The sequence below is a fragment of the Schistocerca serialis genome, chromosome 3 (genome assembly GCF_023864345.2).
Source record: "Schistocerca serialis cubense isolate TAMUIC-IGC-003099 chromosome 3, iqSchSeri2.2, whole genome shotgun sequence".
Lineage (NCBI taxonomy): Eukaryota > Metazoa > Arthropoda > Insecta > Orthoptera > Acrididae > Schistocerca > Schistocerca serialis.
In genome coordinates this window covers 990,322,172-990,343,601 of record NC_064640.1, presented here as the reverse complement: position 1 = coordinate 990,343,601, position 21,430 = coordinate 990,322,172, and the positions used below count along the sequence as shown (strand labels likewise).

The following is a 21,430-nucleotide window of genomic DNA, read 5'->3' as shown; positions in this document are numbered from 1 at the left end:
CGAAAAAGGCTGTCTCATTGTTGCTATACCACAAAAGTTACTACTAAAACATGTTTTACTTTCCAGAAGAATTCAGAAAAACTGTGCAGATATAAAACAGATACACCGCAAAAGCAACGAGGTAAATTGTGTCACACATTAGTAGCATCGTGATATAGTCGTGTAGCTGTCACATAAACTAACCACTGTGTCACCTGGTATCTCTCAGAAAGCACCTTGAATCCATAATGTATTTGCAAGTACACCAAAATGTTGCATTAAAATCTCATTAGCAGTACTGGTAAATGTTCTAAGTATGTGAGCCTTTTAGTCGTTACGTAATCGTGCAACTAACAAGCAAGAATGTACACACACAATAACACTATGACGTCTGTTCACTATAACAATGCATTCGTAATTTCTGTTTAAAAATGTTCCCTAGGTTCTAGACTGGATATTTAACTTCAAACATTGTTGCGTATTAACAGATTCTAAGTCTGACAAAGCTTACTAGTAATGTAAAGTGAAAAGTTTTATGGCAAAGACTAAGTTAAACAGCAGATTGTCATTCAATAAATGGTTTTACATGTGAAATGTGGTGTAAACCTTTACTCTTCCTAGTACGCAGACTTTCAACTGAAAAGCAATTGTCATGTTTTATACGTCGGTAAGGAATGCTAAATCTTTTCTCAAGGTTAGCGTCTGTGTCATTTTTCTCTGAGCCAGCCAGCACACGCGGCTGCCTGTGGTGCGAGTCATTGTCTGTTCCTTTGTTGGCGCGCGTCGTTATTGGGATTTGGAGACCTAACTTCTACAAATTCACGTTGTCGAAAGTGCCCTGCTCTGTTTGAATCCCGCCAGTTCTGATGCAATTCAGGTCTGTCGTTACGATCATATCGTCTGATATCGTCTGTCGTCATGTCGGTAGATTCCATAGTTTCTTTCTTGTCAGTCACGTGGTGGAGAATTTCTCCCTGAGTCGTAACTGCGCGCTGGACCGTTGCGTCTAAAGTTATTCTGTCTCCCTTGATAATAATTATTTTGGTTCCCATATTGTCTGTTTCTCTGATTGTCTCTGTGATAGTCATTACCGCGGAGAGGTGATCTTTCCCTGTAATTATTACTACTCTGCCAACGGTTGTCGTACGGGTGGTGTCTATTTTGGTCACGATTTGCGTTGTAAGAATAGACCTGTCGAGTCCAGTTATTGTTTCTGTCGTCACGGAATTGTGACGGATGTGACCTGTAGTGATTGTTTTCCTGTTTTCGCATCCCGCGACTGTCTGTGTCAATTTCTAATTCTTGTAAGAGTCCCTGAAAAGCTTCAGTGTCGTCTTTGCCACGTCCTGCCAAAATAATATGTCGTAAATGTTCAGATAATTTGATTAAGCAAATGCGGATGAGTTGTGAAGGGCTGTATGGGTTCGAAAGATATTGACTCTTATGCAACATGTCTTCAAAATATTTGACAAGACTGGAAAATTCAGATTGTTCAAAGTGTTTCATCATCATGATGCTATGTTTTACTCGGTCTTGCGTAGCTTGAGACCAATATGCTGAGAGGAAGGCATGGTAAAACTCTCCTTCACTGTGGCAATCGTGAATGACCGATCGCATTCTTACAGCTGGTTCATTCTCTAAGTAGCCACACATAAATTCTAATCTGTGCTCTAATGACCAGTTGGGAGGAAAACAATGAGAGAATTGATGGAGCCACGCTTGTGGATGAATGTCGTTGCCAGAATTCTTAAATGTTTTGAATTTACGTGTAGTAATGAACAGCTTATAGTCAAAGTCATCATGTCGGCGAGTCGCATATCGGTCATTGTTACGTCGTTTCGGCGGTTCCACTTCAAAATTCGGTGCACCTTGCCAATTTCTTTCATAATTTCCGAAATGCGCTGTGTTATTATTTTGTGGCTGTTCCGTATTTGTATGTCCTTCTTCCCGTATTGGGGCGCGAGTGTCCTCTGAAATACGTAATTCTTGTATTACCTGTGTCAGCTGATATTGTACTTCCCGGATTTCTCTTTGGTGTTGCGTATCAATTTGATTCTGATTTTGTTTGAATTTCCTAATTGGTTTGCACTCTTCTGTGTCAATCAGATTATCATCTACCTTCGTAGATAAATTAGTGACCTGATCCGAAAGTTCGGCTACTTTCTCCGATAGTGAACACATTTCCTCAGTGTGTTTTTCTGAACCAAGTTTCAGAGTGTCCATTTGTGTTGAAATCGAATCTACTGTGTCCTTTAAGTTTTCTTGAGTTTTTGCAAGTTGCGTAACCGAATCGGTAGATGCAACTGAGTCAATTTTAGCTTGCAAGGTGTCGTGATTTTCATGAACAATAGTTTGCAGTTCTTTTATGGCTGCTTCGTGATTCTGTAATGCATTTTCATGACGCGAAAAAATAGGTTGGAAATGCTCACAAATTTGTGTTTTTACGTCATTACAGACTTTTTGACATTTCGATTCGATGTTACGTAAATCAGTAGTTAAATCTTCACGTGTGTGTTCAAGCGTGGTGTCTAACTTTTGAAGATTTTGTTCCATTGTGTCTAACTTTTTAAGATTTTGTTCCACTGTGTCTAACTTTTGAAGCTTTTTCTGTGTTTGTCTCTGATTTTGTTCCATTGTGTCTAACTTTTGAAGATTTTGTTCCATTATGTCTAACTTTTGAAGATTTTGTTCCATTGTGTCTAACTGTAGCTGTGTTTGTCTCTGATTTTGTTTCATTTGTTGCATTAATTGCAATAATAATGTATTAGTGTCTGGAATCTGTTTCTCTATGCTTTTCGGCAGTGCATTTGCACCGGCAACATTCACATTTTGACAAACAGAAAATGTGTCTTGACTTATTTGAGAAAACGGTGAGGACCCAAAACCTGAATCTACAGTATTTGCGAGATTGTTTCCTGTCATTTCGGATTCCTGAGGCGAGCTGTTGCCGACCGATCGATCGATAATGCTTCCCTGTTCACTAATTGTTTCACTGTGTACACCACTATTTGCAGCCCGCTCCATTTCCCTACGCGCAATTACCAAATTACTACTTTGAACATTAGTTAATTCATTATTCTGCGTCGCTAACACACTGCTTTCGTCTTCACTGTCATTTCTCAGTTTACTTTGGAGCCTAGTATTACGTTTTTCACACGCCATAATTGTCACAATATTTCACACGATAACACAGAAAAGCACAATTTGAAGAGCAAAATAAAATAACATAGCAATGGAAATAATGTCTACTTAATTGCAAGCGCAGCTGCGAAATACTTGGTGCAAATCTACATGCATGCCACAACTCTTTTACTGTACAACAATGAAAAACTACAACTACAATGGAAAATCTCTCTATAATTACGCGCTAGCAATAAACAAAAGCTACACTAATTACACTAACTTGAAGAAAAAAATCAGAAGATTCCAGTGAGGTATCCTCGGCTAAGGGTCGACATATGAAACGTCCCCTTTGAACAATTATACAAGACTGTGCTTAAACTGACATACAATATTTTTAGCGCAACGCAATCTGACTTTCAAAAATCCCTACAAAAGAATGGCCCTGACTAACATTAAACTATACCTTTCACAAATCACTTACCTCACAAAAATCTTCGCTACTCAAGCTACTGCAATACAGCGAGCGCCACTGCTGCCAGCTAAATAAAAGATTCAAACTACGGAAGGCACTAACTACTGATAGGCATAGTTAGCAAATGAAAGATTTTAATAGAGAACAAACAATGTATTTACCTTAATAGTCATAATATATATAGCAGTTCATGACAAATTACAAAACTCCGCCATCTCTCTCCCCACATCCACCACTGCTGGCGGCTCACCTCCAACTGCGCAACGCTACGCGCTGTTCACATCCAGCTGCCGCTGCCCAACACTACAATGGCGAGTATTACAACAATGCAAAGCAGCCACAGACTGCTACGTAACGTTGCCAATAAGAAAACATAAACAGCCTACTTACATAGAGAAAACATAAACAGCCTACTTACCGGTAAGAGAGAACATGTACACACGCACTCATAAGGCTACAACGTTCCGCACTTAAAACGCACTAAAATGCTAGAACGCTTGCGTTTCTTACCTATCAGTCGTATGGACTGTAGTGCTGTTAATATTCCGATGTAAGAAATACATTTCAAGCGGATGACATACATCCTTCTTTCCAGTTTCTCTACGATAAACTATGTTATCGAACCGTAAAACGAAAAAACTACTTCCTTAAAACATTGACTCTGTGTTATGCGAGTACAATATAGGTTTCTGGAGACGTATAGCACCTCTTACAAGGTGGACTGTGTGGCTGGTCCCGGCAGAAGTTCGAGTCCTCCCTCGGGCATGGGTGTCTGTGTTTGTCCTTAGGATAATTTAGGTTAAGTATTGTGTAAGCTTAGGGCCTGATGGCCTTAGCAGTTAAGTCCCATAAGATTTCACACACATTTGAACATTTTTTTCTTACATGGAAACAGATGAATGCATGGCAGCAGTGTGCGACATGTGAAAATTACAAGTCATTCCGTCACTAACTATGTAAACAGCACATCTCTCAGGCACCTATTGCTAACTTAGTTATGAAGCTGAACTCTTGATTTTACAGCCAAGATGTGACAGGGGGATGGAGTACATCATATTTCGTTTAGAGGAATGTGCCACGTTTCATCACACATGGGCTGGAAGTCCTCTGATGACCGACACGTTTACTGTCAACGATCGCAAGTAAACAGTGCTTTAAACCGTGTACATAAGACGTGGCTGTATACGAGTCGAACACATGGTATGTCGTGCGACTGATACATCCTGACAGAACAGTGGAAAAATTGACCTGCGACAACTTCACACCTCTCTAGAATTCATCATCAGTCTACCATTAAACTGTACTTCGTTACAGCTCCATCTCAACTGATCACCCCATCCACTCATCTACTCTCCATTATCCTTTAACACAGATGCATGTAAGTTTAGAGGCGGATGGTTCTCAGTCTTCCTAAAAAGCGTCAAATACAGTAGCCATCTCGCATGCATCACTGCTATCTCAATAGAGAAACAGTATAATGCTGGCTCGATGGAGAAAAAAACGACTGCTTCCCCAATTCCCTTCGCTTCCATGTCGACGTTTTCTCGGATTCCTCTTGCTGCCGCATACTCGTCCCCATGTACAAATAGTTCTGCGTGAACCAGAAGATATGCAAGCACTTTCTTAAGTTGCCCACGTTTTTGTGTACATTCGATCAATTTATACCTTTTTCCCTGTCATTTTTCACAATTCTATCGATTTTTCTATGTCAAAAATGGTTCAAATGGTCCTGAGCACTATGGGACTTAACTTCTGAGGTCATAAGTCGCCTAGAACTTAGAACTACTTAAACCTAACTAACCTAAGGAAATCACACACATCCATGCCCGAGGCAGGATTCGAACCTGCGACCGTAGCGGTCACGCGGTTTCAGACTGTAGCGCCTAGAACTGCTCGGCCACCCCAGCCGGCTTTCTATGTCATTCTATCCACGCGATCATAACATAACCTATCGTTCTGTGTTCTAAAATTGCTTGTAAATGTAGCACAGATGCCGACACCTAGCCCAAATTACACATGCTCACCAATCGTTGCATTTCTCTCAGTATTATTTTGTATCATGTCAAATTATTTACTGGTCAAGTATTGTACTTAGTAGTAGTAGGGGATGTATGAAAGGTTCACCTTGAGCATCAGGTTTATAAAGTATATGTTTGTGTTCTGAGATGTGCGAAGGAAATGTCTACGTCCAGTCGTAAGGAAGGTATGCATTTGACTTCGAGCACTGTGATAGCAAAGGGAAAATTATGTCAAGTCATAAGAATGGTACTGATATTTCTATTTCCAGAGCCACAGCCGTCAACAGCGGGTATTTCCGATACTTCGCTCATTGTCGTATGTCGTGCAACTGAGACTGTGATCGTACCATTAATTTGTAAGTCATCATCATCATCATCATCATTTAAGACTGATTATGCCTTTCAGCGTTCAGTCTGAAGCATAGCCCCCTTATAAAATTCCTCCATGATCCCATATTCAGTGCTAACATTGGTGCCTCTTCTGATGTTAAACCTATTACTTCAAAATCATTCTTAACCGAATCCAGGTACCTTCTCCTTGGTCTGCCCCGACTCCTCCTACCCTCTACTGCTGAACCCATGATTCTCTTAGGGGACTGATGACCATAGATGTTAAGTCCCATAGTGCTCAGAGCCATTTGAACCATTTTGAGCCATGATTCTCTTGGGTAACCTTGCTTCTCTCATGCGTGTAACATACCCCACCATCTAAGCCTGTTCGCCCTGACTGCTACATCTATAGAGTTCATTCCCAGTTTTTCTTTGATTTCCTCATTGTGGACACCCTCCTGCCATTGTTCTCATCTACCAGTACCTGCAATCATCCTAGCTACTTTCATATCCGTAACCTCAACCTTGTTGATAAGCTAACCTGAATCCACCCAGCTTTCGCTCCCATACAACAAAGTTGGTCGAAAGATTGAACGGTGCACAGATAACTTAGTAATGGTACTGACTTCCTTCTTGCAGAAGAGAGTAGATTGTAGCTGAGCGCTCACTGCATTAGCTTTGCTACACCTCGCTTCCAGTTCTTGCACTATGTTGCCATCCTGTGAGAACATGCATCCTAAGTACTTGAAACTGTCCACATGTTCTAACTTTGTTCCTCCTATTTGGCACTCAATCCGTTTATATTTCTTTCCCACTGACATTACTTTCGTTTTGGAGATGCTAATCTTCATACCATAGTCCTTACATTTCTGATCTAGCTCTGAAGTATTACTTTGCAAACTTTCAATCGAATCTGCCATCACAACTAAGTCATCCGCATATGCAAGACTGCTTATTTTGTGTTCACGTATCTTAATCTCACCCATCCAGTCTATTGTTTTCAACATATGATCCATAAATAATATGAACAACAGTGGAGACAGGTTGCAGCCTTGTCTTAGCCCTGAAACTACTCTGAACCATGAACTCAATTTACTGTCAACTCTAACTGCTGCCTGACTATCCATGTAAAGACCTTTAATTGCTTGCAAAAGTTTGCCTCCTATTTCATAATCTCGTAGAACAGACAATAACTTCCTCCTAGGAACCCGGTCATATGCCTTTTCTAGATCTATAAAGCATAGATACAATTCCCTGTTCCACTCATAACACTTCTCCATTATTTGCCGTAAGCTAAAGATCTGGTCCTGACAACCTCTAAGAGGCCTAAACCCACACTGATTTTCATCCAATTGGTCCTCAACTAATACTCGCACTTTCCTTTCAACAATACGTGAGAAGATTTTACCCACAACGCTGATTAAAGAGATACCTCTGTAGTTGTTACAATCTTTTCTGTTTCCGTGTTTATAGATTGGCGTGATTACTGCTTTTGTCCAGTCTGATGGAACCTGTCCCGACTCCCAGGCCATTTCAGTTATCCTCTGTAGCCATTTAAGACCTGACATTCCACTGTATTTGATGAGTTCCGACTTAATTTCATCCACCCCAGCTGCTTTATTCCACTGCAATATATTGACCATTTTCTCCACTGCCTAAAATGTGATCCTCTTTCCATCATCATTCCTATACCATCCTACCTCGAAATATGAAACATTAGTGATCGTATTTTCACCTACATTGAGCAGCTCTTCCCTCCATCTGCCCAAGGCATCCACAGGATTCACCAGCAGTTTTCCTGACCTGTCCAAAATACTTGTCATTTCCTTCTTACCTCCCTTTCGAAGACTGCTAATTACACTCCAGAATGGTTTTCCAGCAGCTTGACCCATAGTCTCCAACCTGTTTCCAAAGTCTTCCCAAGATTTCTTCTTAGATGCTGCAATTATCTGTTTGGCTTTGTTTCTTTCTTCAACATAACTTTCTCTGTCTACCTGAGTTCTAGTATGTAGCCATTTTTGATCGCCTTCTTTTTCCTTTTACAGGCTGCCTTGAGTGTGTCATTCCACCAAGCTGTTTGCTTCATCCTACTTTTACTCACTACTGTTCCAAGACATTCTTTAGCCACTTCTAGTACTGTATCCCTGTACCTTGTCCATTCCTTTTCCAATGACTGTAATTGACTACATTCGACTAACTGGTACCTTTCTGAGATCGCTGTTATGTACTTGTGCCTGATTTCCTTATCCTGAAGTTTCTCCACTCTTATCCTCCTACATATGGACCTGACCTCCTGCACTTTCGGCCTCACAATCCCAATTTCACTGCAGATTAAATAATGACCAGTGTCATCAAAGAATCCCCTGAATACACGTGTGTCCCTCACAGCCTTCCTGAATCCCTGATCTGTTATTATATAGTCAATGACAGATCTGGTTCCTCTGCCTTCCCAAGTATACCAGTGAATGTTCTTATGTTTAAAAAAGGAGTTTGTGATTACTAAGCCCATACTGGCACAGAAATCCAAGAGTTGTTTCCCGTTCCCGTTAGCCTCCATATCCTCTCCAAATTTACCCATAACCTTTTCATACCCTTCTGTTCAATTACCAATCCTGGCGTTAAAATCACCCATGACCAGAACACTGTCCTTGTCCTTTACTCTAACAACTACATCACTGAGTGCCTCATAAAAACTATCCATCTTATCTTGATCTGTCCCTTCACAATGCGAATATACTGACACAATCCTAATTTTCTTGCTAGACACTGTCAAATCTATCCACATCAGTCGTTCATTTACATACCTTATTGCAACTACGCTGGGTTCCATTTCTTTCCTGATGTAAAGCCCTACACCCCATTGTGCTATTCCTGCTTTGATTCCTGACAGGTAGACCTTGTATTCTCCCACTTACTCTTCTTTCTCACCCCTTACCCGAATGTCACTAACAGCTAAAACGTCCAGCCCCATCTTACATGCAGCCTCTGCCAGCTCTACCTTCTTCCCAGAGTAGCCCCCATTGATATTAATAGCTCCCCATCTCATTACCATTTGTTTGCCAAGTCGTATCTTAGGAGTCCCTGGTTTGTCAGTTAGAGGTGGGACTCCCTCACCTCCAAAGGTCCGAGGCATTTTGCTCTGATTGTTGCCAGCATCATATTTAAAGTGCCAGGGAAGCAGGTTGCTACCCTTACTTGCCCCGAGTCCCATTGGGTTTTACCCCTAACGGTTGAGTGACTAACCGGTGGATTTGGTAGTCTTTGCCGTATGAACACAAAGGTGACCACGAAGCAGAATATGTCCGAGATGCCCAGCCTGATTCCAAAGTAACTGGTATCCCGACTGTCGGGACCACTTACTTGGCCACTCATACATTGCCCGTGGTTCATGAACTAGGACATGACTACAGGAACCCACACCATGAACCTAATTTGTAAGTATATGGATAAAATATATATATGTGACCGATGGTTCTACCTGTGCGTGCTTGGTGTACAGTGCTGGTTACGTGTGTGGGGAAGATTCACGTTTCCCGTTAATGGTAGAAGCCCTCCAAATGGAGAGACCTGTTGGAATGCAGGACTGTAGCTAAGTTAACTTTGCCATTCTCTAGATGACCAAATAGCGAACTAATACTTAATATGTGTTGGATAGCTTTCGTGATCTCATGGAATTTTGACAAGATTCAATATGGACTTGTGTTTGTGCTGGGCCATTATTCCCTCCCATGCAAATTGGTTGGTTTACTGTTTCTTCACATTTCCCATCTTTATTTAGTAGTGAGAATATCGATTGTGGTGTGTATGTCCAGCAGGTGGAGGACAGGTTTGCTGGTTCTCTATATATAAGAAACACCCTAGTTGACTGTAAATTATAGGGCTGATTTGGAATCTGTTACATCACCGACATTGGTATTTGCGAGTGGAAATATCAATTTTCTCTATTTCTTTCGAGTTCACACGTAAAGGTATTCAAAAAATGGCTCTGAGCACTATGGCTCTGAACCTCTGAGGTCATTAGTCCCCTAGAACTTAGAACTAGTTAAACTTAACTAACCTAAGGACATCACACACATCCATGCCCGAGGCAGGATTTGAACCTGCGACTATAGCGGTCTCGCAGTTCCAGACTGCAGCGCCTAGAACCGCACGGCCACTTCGGCCGGCGTAAAGGTATTCATAGACGGGACCAGCACTCAAGTTTCAGGTTTGTAGAGATATAATTTCCAATCTATATCTTCGGAATTATGTTGCACGATGGATTGGTAGGTTACTGCTTTGTGCAAATCATGTGAAAATACATGTGTTCTTGTAATCCCAGAGTCTGGAGATGTGTGTTGAAAATGCAAGCAAGCATGCAGGTCTGGATTGAAAACAGTAACGTGTTTGTGCCGAGGAGAACGAGCCCGAATTTGTAGAACAGTTCTGAGAGTGACTTCGATCCACTGAGGGTGCTCTGGTCACCTGTTGGGGGTGGATGACCGCCAACCTTACAGGGGGATATCTAGTGCTGGAAAGAGTACATACGGTGCTATTTGTCATCGCAGTATATGCCTGAATGATGTAAAAGGGGCGATTTTGTATGCTTCTACATCGACATGGTACATGGTGATATATTGCTGGGGTGGTAGGGTAAATTCGATAAAAGCCGATCATAGTGCTTGATTCATTCACAACACATACTTTTGTGCTGGGATATAGGAGTCTCTACATAGCGGAGGTAACGTTTATGTGTGTTGAAAGCAGAAAATGTAACATGTGATGGATAGGGGTACAACATTAGGACTGTGAGGAGGACTGCATTCGATATTACTCTGCGCTATTTTCGTAAACAGGTTCTGTTAGGGCAAGAATTTCTGTGCATACATTTTGAGACATCAAGAAAGTGAACGTTAACAGTTTCTTGTACACTATATAATAAAATAAGTATAATATTGAGAACCTTGTTTTTGGTTTGTAGCTATGTGCGCGCACTTCGCGGCGTTGCGTCAGTCACACTGGGCAGTTAAGCACAGTTAGGCGCAGCTCGCATGTGTAGCTAGGAGCAATGCATGCTGTGCTACTCTGTCATCAACAGCAAATACACGTGCTGCCCAGAGGTGTCTCGTGTATGAGACTGGTGTGAGCGTGACTGGGAGTTTTGTGATGTCAGTATAAAACTGACTGTGTACCCGAAAATAGACCCAACTTTCATCTGCAGCAGTGTGAGAGCAATGGGTCGCACTGGCTTGCATCTGGTGATGGCTCATGGCAGTGTGGAGGCGCGTGCGCCCGAGGAGTGTCTACATTCTGTAAATAGGTCTTTTTTCCCGTCCGGTCGCGTCAGCAACGGTGCCTAGGTGATCACGTATTTTCGAGAGGAATTTCTCAGGTGTCACATATGAAAGGGATGTCAGCACCTCATACTTGAGGGCACCTGACAGCTGACGACTGCGTCACTTTGTGGGGACTTCCCCTAGCCAGGAGGCTAGTGGACAGGGGGTGGCGGACGGTGCTTGTGCACATTGATTGCGCATCTGTTGCAATATTTTATGAGCAGGTCAGTAGGCTGTGCTATGCGCTATTTGGACAGTTTACGAGTTGCTTTTGTTTCTGCACATCTGTGTACTGCATTATTTAGTAGAGGTCTGCATGTCTGTACTGAAATTATATCGATAATTTAGGAGTTGTTTATGTGTCTGCAGAGTGTTATTTAGAAGTAGTTTACGGGTCTGTGGGCTGGGGTTGCGTGACCCCAAACATGTCAGAGTGTGTGTTCTGTATCCGATTGATAAATATACTCCATCCCTAAATAAATTGTTCCAAAGTAAATAAAGTACACTCCTTCCTTACTCTCTCCAGCAGCCCAGCGCAGGCTGAGTCATATTCGAGCCATCTCCCCTCCAGACCACCATCTTGGAATACATCACAGGAGAGATGACAGCACCCTCTGCTGGTGGTACTGTGCACTAGGTCAGTAGGACTCTAGATCTCGTTGTGGAGAAACTGCCTGCAAAATAAAGACTTTTGTCCAGCACAGGCAGAGTCCTTTTCCTGCCATTTCCCCCATCCCAGACTGTCATCTTGGATTACATCACGAAATGGACGAAAGGGCTCTCTGATAATGTACTAGACCCAGACCTCGTGGTGAACACACTATTCGCCGCCATCTTGGATAACAATACTTGAGTCATCAGCTGATGTCAAGGCAGCCATCTTGGATTACGTCACGGATGAGAGTGCCCTCTGGTGGTGGTACTGTGTACTAGGTCAGTTGGAGTCTGTACCCCATGGCGACCACACTGGAGGGCAATAATGCCTGTAATTGTTGTTTAAATAAAGTAGTGCATGCAAAATAATAAAGACTTATGGCAAGCACAGGTTGAGTCCTTTCTACAAACAATCCCTAGGAAGAGGTGGCAGTCAGGTGAAATAGGTTAGTGGAGGTTATCCAACTGCCCTTTCTCTTTAGCCCCAAAATTCAAACTTGGCGCCAGTTCCAAGGATGAGGAGGCAGACAGATTACTTAGGTTAGTGGAGGTAGTCCAACAGATCTTTCTGTACCACCATTTTGTTAGGTTAGTAGACATAACTGTGGTGTGATGCATTATCCTGTTAGAATTTGAACTTCCCGTCACTTTCATGGGGGAGGGGAGGGGAGGAGGGTTAGGTTAGTGATGATGCCCAATTGCTCTTCTTCCCACCAGAATTCAAACTTCCCACCAAAATCCGCCGTCTTGGGTGATATCATAGCCGCCATCTGGGATGACATCATGCGCTGTTGGCTAGTCTACGCGCCGCCATCTTAGATGACGTCATCGCCGCCATCTTGGATACATCTGACAACAATGCAGAGTGTGCCAGAATGCAGGTTGTCCCAATACTGATGACGTTATTGCCTTGGTATTGTGCACTGCAACTGGCATCTGACCTCACAGTGTTCGTTGGACGTGTTGTATCTAGGCAAACGGTGTACAGAAGGCTTCAGCAGAGTGGCCTCTATCGTTGAAGACCTACTGCCATTTTACCACTGGCATGTCTTCACAGAAGGGAACGTCTGGAGTGAAGCTGTGAACATGCTACCTGAACTGTCGAACGGTGAGCCAATGTTCATTTCACAGATGAGTACTGATTTGGTCTGGAGATTCGCATCTGGAGGGCATGTGGAACATGATTTCTGGACCAAAATATTGTGGAAGGAGATGAGTATCGAGGAGGATCCCTAATGGTGTGGACAGGGATTGTGTTGACCACTAGACTACCTCTTCATGAAATTGTACGGGTAACCAGCAAGATTTAACTGCTGTCAGATGCTGTTAGGAGGTCTTGGGATCTAATGCGCTGTTGTTGCGAAGTGCTGTGGGCCCAGGCTTGGTATAGTTGGACGATAATATTCGACCTCATAGAGCATGAGTGTTTGATATTCAATCCTGCAGGACTGTCCATATATCCATAAGAGTACAAGGGTGTGGAGATCTCTTCTGAACAGCACGTTGCAAGGCATCCCAGATACGCTCAATAATGTTCATGTCTGGGGAGTTCGGTGGCCATCCACTCAGAAGAGTATTCCTGGAGACACACTGTAGCAATTCTGGACGTGTGGGGTGTCGTATTGTCCTGCTGGAATTGCCCAAGTCCGTTGGAATACACAATGGACATAAATGGACAAAAGTGATCAAACAGGATGCTTACGTACGTGTCACTTGTCAGAGTCGTATGTACAGGTATTATGGGTCCCATATTACTCCGACTGTACACGCCCCGCACCATTACAAAGCATATATCAGCTTGAACAGTCCATGGATTCATGAGGTTGTCTCCATACCCGTACACGTCCATCCGCTCGATGTAATTTGAAACAAGACTCATCCGACCAGGCAATATATTTCCAGTCATCAACAGTTCAGTGTTAGTGCTGACGGGCCCCGGCGAGGCGTAAAGCTCTGTGTTATGCAGTCATCAAGGGTACACGAGTGAGCCTTCGGCTCCGAAAGCCCATATGGATGATGTTTCGTCAAATAGTTCGCACTCTGACACTTGTTGATGGCCCAGCATTGAAATCTGCAGCAATTTGACGTAGGGTTGCACTTCTGTGACGCTGGACGACCCTCTTCAGTCGTCGTTGGTCCCTTTCTTGCAGGCTGTTTCTCCGGCCGCAGCGATGTCGGAGATTTGATGTTTTAGCGGATTTCTGATATTCACGGTACGCTCGTGAAATGGTCGTACGGGAGAATCCACACGTCATCGCTACCTCGGATATGCTGTGTCCCACCGCTCGTGCACCGATTATGGCACGACGTTCAAACTCACTTAAATCTCGATAACCTGCCATTACAGCAGCAGTAACCGATGTAATAACTGCGCCTGACACTTGTTGTCTTATATAGACGTTGCCGACCGCAGCGCCGTATTCTGCATGTTTACATATCTCTGTATTTTAATACGTATCCCTATACCAGTTTCTTGGCGCTTCAGTGTACGTGTCCAAGTGTTACTAAATATACCTACGGGTACATTAATATCTGAGTTGAGTAACGGTCTAGTTAATAAATGTGGTGTCGTCTTCACTGTCTGCCGTATTACTCTCTGTGTCGTCTTCCGTGTCGTTATCCACCATATGGAGCCTGTTATACTGCTGCATATTGCCTTGTTTTCTGTGCGGTCGTGACCTTCGGCATTCTTCGTGTGTTGCATTTGAAGTCTTGCCTGTTAGTGTATTTAAATGTATCCATTCTGATTTGTTTTGTTTCTCTGATGTGTCTGTAATTCCCGCGGAACAGGATTGTGTGTTCGGGAAATCCGATCTCCCCGCATGTACTCGCGCGATTCAGGTGAGTGGGATAAGGTCCGTGTCCTGTTAAGAAGTAAACCATGCCGTGGCTAGTGTCGGCATGTTTCATTCCGGAGGGAATGTGTGGACTCCCGGTCCCTTATCACTTGTGCCCCACTCGTTCTGCCAGGTTTCCATTCGCCAAAGCTAAGCTGGCGCTTGTTGTTTAAGGGTATAACGTATATTTTACTAATCCGATCTAGTCTGCCCCTCTTTAACCAATACTGTGAAGCTCGATATCTGACGGTGATATCAGTCGGGTAGATTCAGAGCACTATGCATAGTGCCTTGACCGATATGGTAACGAAAGCTCCCGATAGTCTAAGAAGGACACTTCTCTGCCTCTGCCTAATCGCCGTTTTGTTGGTGGCGAAGGTTACCCGAAGCGCCCGTGAACGTTCCGCAAAACCGAGTGCCGATGTGAAGAGTGCCCAGTTGTATGTTCAGATTACTGAAAAGGGTGGTCCTTATTGTCCCGAGTCCAGCCTTGCCAGTTTGTGTGGAATTTTTCTGCCTTGCCTGTAGTTAACTTAATTTTTCGTGGGAGGAGGAATTCCGCCTTATGCAAGACAACCTTTTTCTGTTTTGTTTCGCCCAGACATGTTTAAGCGCATTTTGTGCTATCTTCAGTGGGTTAATTTTTATTTTTTAACTGTAAAACTGTTGTTACATTTCAACATTTAGCGAAAATTTTGGTACATAATATTTATAATTGTGAATGAATAATTGTTGTAAAATATTATACATCATTTGTTCATAGTTCAAAGTTGAGACATTTATTAACGACCTGACGCACTATGTTTTGTTTATAACGTTATGTCAAAGTTCTGTTTATAGCTAGTTGGCAAAAAGAGTGGATGTATGCATTAGTTTACATACCACACAACTGGGGTCTTTGTGGTCACGGGAGTACCTCAGCATCACGCAGACGGTTCATACAGATACGTCCCATCTGCGGACGAGCATTTTCTGTTGAGTGTGGCACCAGAATACTGTCACATGAGAGGAATACATAAAGGTGCAGGATGTCTATGACGTATCGTTGTGCCGTCTGTCGCTACAAGCCGTCAGCTGAAGTCATGCACGATGGCTCACCGCACCATGACGCCCCTCCAAAACATTGTTCGCGACTCTTGTGTATCCTACCAAGCTTCCTGACAACAGTAAACACGGGCAAAACTAATGCACTCAGGTGGCTGTTCTGTCTGTCACAGAGAATTTTAACTCTAATCATTTTACATACCCGTCGATGTGGTGCACGCGTACGAAATTACATTAACGTCCGACGCTATCTGCTGGGTGTTCCATTTCTTTTATTAAGCAGTAGGTTTTGAAAGTCACCTACTTTGGCTCCAACGCCTTTCGTACAAAGTTTTTGTGCAGGAATGGACAGTCACTTGTTATCCTCAAAGGTCTGCAGTCACCTACCTGTCTGCTAGCGTGTTGCACCTCTAGGTAGAAACTACGAGGTATATCTTTACGGGACGAGGGAGATTTGACAGGCTCCGTCCAATGAGAATGCTGGTCGTCATATTTCGGTCTGGAAAACCTCGTGGCCACAGCACACAGGTACACTTCTGATCCTGATGCTGCGATTACTGCCCTTGCCAACATTCGTCGTACTATAGACGCTTTGTTTTCTTTTCTAAAGGTGGTGCAGTCAACCTTCTTCGTTCTGGCTTATGGTGAGATTGTTGCTAGATTCGTACATTTGTGCTACATTTACTTGATTGTAAAACATGGAGAATTAGGTTTCTTTTCGCAGTACGTTTTGCAGTAGTATTTGGGGTGGAATCGTTAGGTCTTTGTTCACGTTTCCAGCTGCTTTAGAACTCGTAAGGGACAATATCAATTTCTAATTTAGTCATACAGGGTTTCATGGTGCTTATCTCGAAGCTATTCCCCTCGTAAGACAAGCTTTCACAAATTAAAAATAATATTTCATAACTTTCTTTGGTCTCCCGCACCTGGTGAAGATGTAATGTTCATGGTATGTTGAATTAGGTTTATTCGTGAAGCTTGTTATCATGTGTGTGAACTTTGATCTTTATATTGGATTTGAGTACAGTTGGTATTTTACGAATTTATTATCCTTCTCCGCGGTCTTAGTTCAATGAAACTTTCCACGTGTTCCATACCCTCGCTCGTTTTCGACCAAGAACTACGTTTTCGAAACATAGCCCATATATTTTAATTGTGTTTAAAGCTTGGGTGAAACAGCCAGAATTAAGCTATGTCCACAATTGTATAATGTAAGAATGTTCAGCTATATAGGAAAGTCTACGTCACTGTGGAACTTCGAGACACGTGCCAGTGAAAATGGAGTCGTCGGGGTAATTTCTATTACCACACAAGCTCATGATTAGAGTAGGGCACAGACTTCATTTTTCTGTTGGTTAACTCTGATCAACCCCCATTTCTTCCGTTGCGCTTTGCGATAGTCTTTGCCATCGCGAAACTTTAGTTATCACAGTCAGCTTGCGTTTACTTGCATATGGGTCAGATTTAATACATTGCTGGGGAAAAAATTAGTATATCTGGAAAGACGAAATCGATTTTGATCCGATGACGGCATATGCCATCAGGGTGATAGTGGACGTACTGATAATGGTTTCAGCGTCGTCCGCCAACAGAGAGCGTAGTGGCATAGCTACCAGAGCACCATCTGTGTCTACCGTTTAATAGGGAAGCCAGAAGTGTTAGTGTGGTGCCAACGTGTGAAGCGAGAAGACAGCGCCGAGCGGGGTAGCTGCGCCTTGCAACGGTTCGCGCAGCCTACCCCATCGGAGGTTGAAGTCCTCGCTCGGACATGGGTGTGTGTGTGTGTGTGTGTGTTGTCCTGAGAGTAAGTTAGTTTAAGTTAGATTAAGTGGTGTGTAAGCCTAGGGACCGATGACCTCAGCAGTTTGGTCCCATAGGAACTTACCACAAATTTCCAAAAATTTCTAAGAAGACAACCATGCCATGGAGATGCACTCGTGCTTCCTACAACAAACTAAGGTAGTTTTGAAGGGGTCAACCTGAGAACTTCCCATCGGCGGGATGGTCCTTTCGAACAATTGTCACACAAGTTGGACTTGCTACGTCAGTTGCGCAGAAATGCTGGTCTCAGTGGCCACGTGAACATTCTCACTCCCACAGACGAGGTTCTGGATGTCCGTGCAGCGCAGATGCCAGGATCGTCGTATTGTAAGGGCACCAGTGGCAGATCGTACAGCTACCACTGCACAGATAAGAAAGCTTGTGAGCCCACACGTGTCAACAAGAACTGTTGCGAACTGGTTATTTACAATGGAACTACGGGCAGGTGGACTTCTAGCCCGTCTTCCCCTCACGCCACAGCATTGAAATGCAGTTCTCGAGTGGTGCCGTCACAGTATCACTTGGAAGATGATGTGGGGGTCCACGGTCTTCAGCTATGAAAGCAGATTCTGCTCGCATGCAAGTGACGCTACAACATAGACCCCGTGAGCGCTGTTCCGTAAAGTGCATCGACCTTGACACACTGAACCCACACCTGGCCTTATGGTACAACTCTCGTTCACCTTTGGTGTTTCTGGAGGGGACGCCGACTGGCGCTCGGTAAGTGCAGAATGTTCTTAAACCTCTTCTTTTTCCTTTCTTGAAGCTGGAAGGTGATCTGCTGATCGAAAAGGATAATGCACGCCCAAACACTGCCAGTGAAACTCAACGTGCTCTGTAAGACATGCAGCAACTTTCCTGGTCAGCACAATCTCTCCGGACTTGTCTCCAAACGTCCGTGTGTGGGATGTGATAGGACGAAAAGTACTCGTGCTGGATGACGTGCCTTGTGTGGTACGATGGGCAATGTGGCTACTACTTTGAATAATTTTATATCCCCTACATTTTATGTACAGTCCCCATTGAGTTTAAGATTTGAGGGTCGATCTCAGATTGTTTCTGTTACGCCCTGAGGGCCGCCAGCACACAGGACCGAGGTTGTCGGCCGGCTCCGCGGGTCCTGCGCGGACCGTCGGTGCACACAGGCCCCCGCGCCCTCGCCAGCGCCCCCAGCCGGGATGCTTTCGGGACCGTGCACGGGAAGACAGGTGGGCGTATTGTACAGTGTGTACCCGTAACGGACACGTCAGTTCGGTCTGCCGCTCTCTGCAGCCTCCTCCTCCTCCGCTACCCGTGGACGTCAACAGGGTGTAGTCTTCGGGACTTCCGAGCTGACGATCAACGTTCAGGTCAACGGTCGGCTGCTGCAGATGCAGGAGGATACCGGAGCAACATTTTCACTGATCAACTATTCCTCTTATGTGAAAATGGGGGCGCCCCCCACCTCGGCGCCTCCTCGCTTATAATAAGCAAGCGATCGCTCTCTCGGGTCAGTTCACGGCTTCTGTCCTCTATAAATCGATTCGCAGGGAAGTTACCTTCCTTGTGGTCAATAATGCAGCCACCGTGGACGTCTTTGGGTTCGATGCCTTTCGTGCCTTTGGGTGCGCCATCGATGACAATGTTCGTCTCGTGTCTTCCCAGGTTTCGTTTCCAGCAGTCGATACCTCGTGCACGGAATCCCAGGACCGCTTCTCGCCGGGCGTCGGCTGTGCTCGAGATTTTCAGGTGTCGCTCCAGCTGAAACCGTCTGCCTGCCCGAAGTACTTCCGAGCTCGGCAGGTTCCCCTCACCCACTAGCATCCTCTTAAACAGGAACTGGACCTTCTCGCCACGGAGGGAGTCGTCACTCCGGTCCGTTACAGTTCGTGGGCGACGCCCTCGGTCGTCCTCGAGAGGCCAGATGGGCATATTTGGCTTTGTGTCGACTTCATGACTACGCTAAACCCTCAGTTACAGGTTGAGGACTTCCCCCTCCCCCGTCTCGAGGACCTGTTCTCCGAGCTCGCTGGGGGACAATTTTTTTCGAAGATCGATCTTGCCGAGGCCCATCTCCAAATACCTTTTGATGAGCCTTCTACTCACTTGGCCGTCGCCAACACACCGTTTGGGCTGTTCCGGTTCAACCACCTCGTGTATGGCATCACTAGTGCACTGGCCATCTTTCAGCATTATTTGGAACAGATCTTGTGGGATGTGGCCGGATGTATCAACTACCTCGACGACACCGTCGTCACCGGTCGTACCGCGGATGAACATCTGAGTCATCTGCGACAATTGTTCCAGCGGCTGTGGACTGCGGGCCTAAAATGCAACCTTGCTAAATGCTCCTTTTTTCAACCTGCTATCTCCTACCTGGGTCACGTCAGTTCCAGAAATGACATATCTCCTGCCTCCTCTCACGTCGCCACTATAGAGGCCCTTCCTCGTCTGAGCGACATCCACCAATTGCAGTCTTTCCTGCGTAAAATTGCGTACTATCGAAAGTTCATTCCCTCTGCTGCTCACAATGCGGCGCCCCTCCATCGCCTATGCCGAAAGACCGTGCCTTTTCATTGGTCCCCGGCGTGTGAATCGGCTTTCCGAACCTTAAAGTGGGGGTTGCACTCGGCAGAGTGTCTCGTGCCGTATATCCCCTCTCTTCCTCTTCTATCGGCTACGGACGCCTCAGACTATGGTGTTTGGGCTGTCCTTTTGCACCATCTACCTGATGGATCGGAGCGCCCAATGCAAATATTCCCAAATTTAGGAGGAGTCCCTCACCATCGTGTACCAAATTCCTCCCATACCTTTATGGTACGCCTTTTTGTTTAATCACTGCCATAATCCCCTCGTGGCCTTATTTTCACCAGCAGCCGAGTTACCCAAGAAGACTTCCCACTGCCTGCAGCGATGGGCCCTATTCCTTTCACGTTTCAGGTACACCATCCATTTCCGGCCCACTGCCCAGCATGCCAACGCCAATGCCTTGTCTCGGCTCCCCTCCAGCCAGGATTCGGCATTCGATTCGTCGGACATCCTAATTTTTCAGGTCGATGAAGACATACAAGTGGCGTTAGCGGCATTCCCCGTCACAGCTGCGCGGGTGGCCGCCGCGATGGCCGCAGATCCGCTCCTGCAAGTGGTGCACCGCTATGTCCTCTGTGACTGGGCAGCACTTCCACCGCCTCACGCCCAGGCTGGTGGCCACCGACAGGGTGCTCCTCCGTGTGGAACGTGACGCCAATCCACGAGTCATTGTACCAACTTCCCTGCGGTCCCAGATTCTCAGTGTCTTACATCAAGGTCACTGGGGTATCGCCAGGATGACAACCCTGCATGTCGCCATGTCTTCTGGGCAGGTATGATGGCGGAGATGGAGCGCGTAGTCCAGGGTTGTCAGCAGTGTGCCCAGGCCTTTCCCACTCTGCACCCAGGTTCGTCGTTGAGTACACCATCGCAGGCGCTCCTGTCTGTTATGCAGCGTCAAGGGTAAACACAGCCATGCTCTCTGAGCTGATAGGCAATGCAGCTGCAAACGTCGTCGAACTGTTCGCGTAGATGGTTGTTGTCTGCAAACGTCCTCATTTGTTGACTCAGGGATCGAGACGTGGCTGCACGATCCGTTACAGCCATGCGGATACGACGCCTGCCATCTCGACTGCTAGTGATACGAGGCCGTTGGGATCCAGCACGGCGTTCCGTATTACCCTCCTGAACCCAACGATTCCATATTCTGCTAACAGTCATTCGATCTCGACCAACGCGAGCAGCAATGTCGCGATACGATAAACCGCAATCGCGATAGGCTACAATCCAACCTTTATCAAAGTCGGAAACGTGATGGTACGCATTTCT

General features: G+C 45.0%; 1 protein-coding gene across 1 annotated transcript in view; it reads left to right on the top strand.

Moving 5' to 3' along the window:
* The window catches only part of LOC126471354 (proline-rich protein 2-like), a 118,403-nt gene extending 97,590 nt beyond the window's left edge, over positions 1-20,813 (top strand). Inside the window, exon 3 of the mRNA XM_050099475.1 lies at positions 20,625-20,813. Within this exon, the coding sequence (XP_049955432.1) occupies positions 20,625-20,813 (189 nt within the window). The remainder of the gene's footprint in view (positions 1-20,624) is intronic.
* The last annotated feature ends 617 nt before the right edge of the window (positions 20,814-21,430 follow it).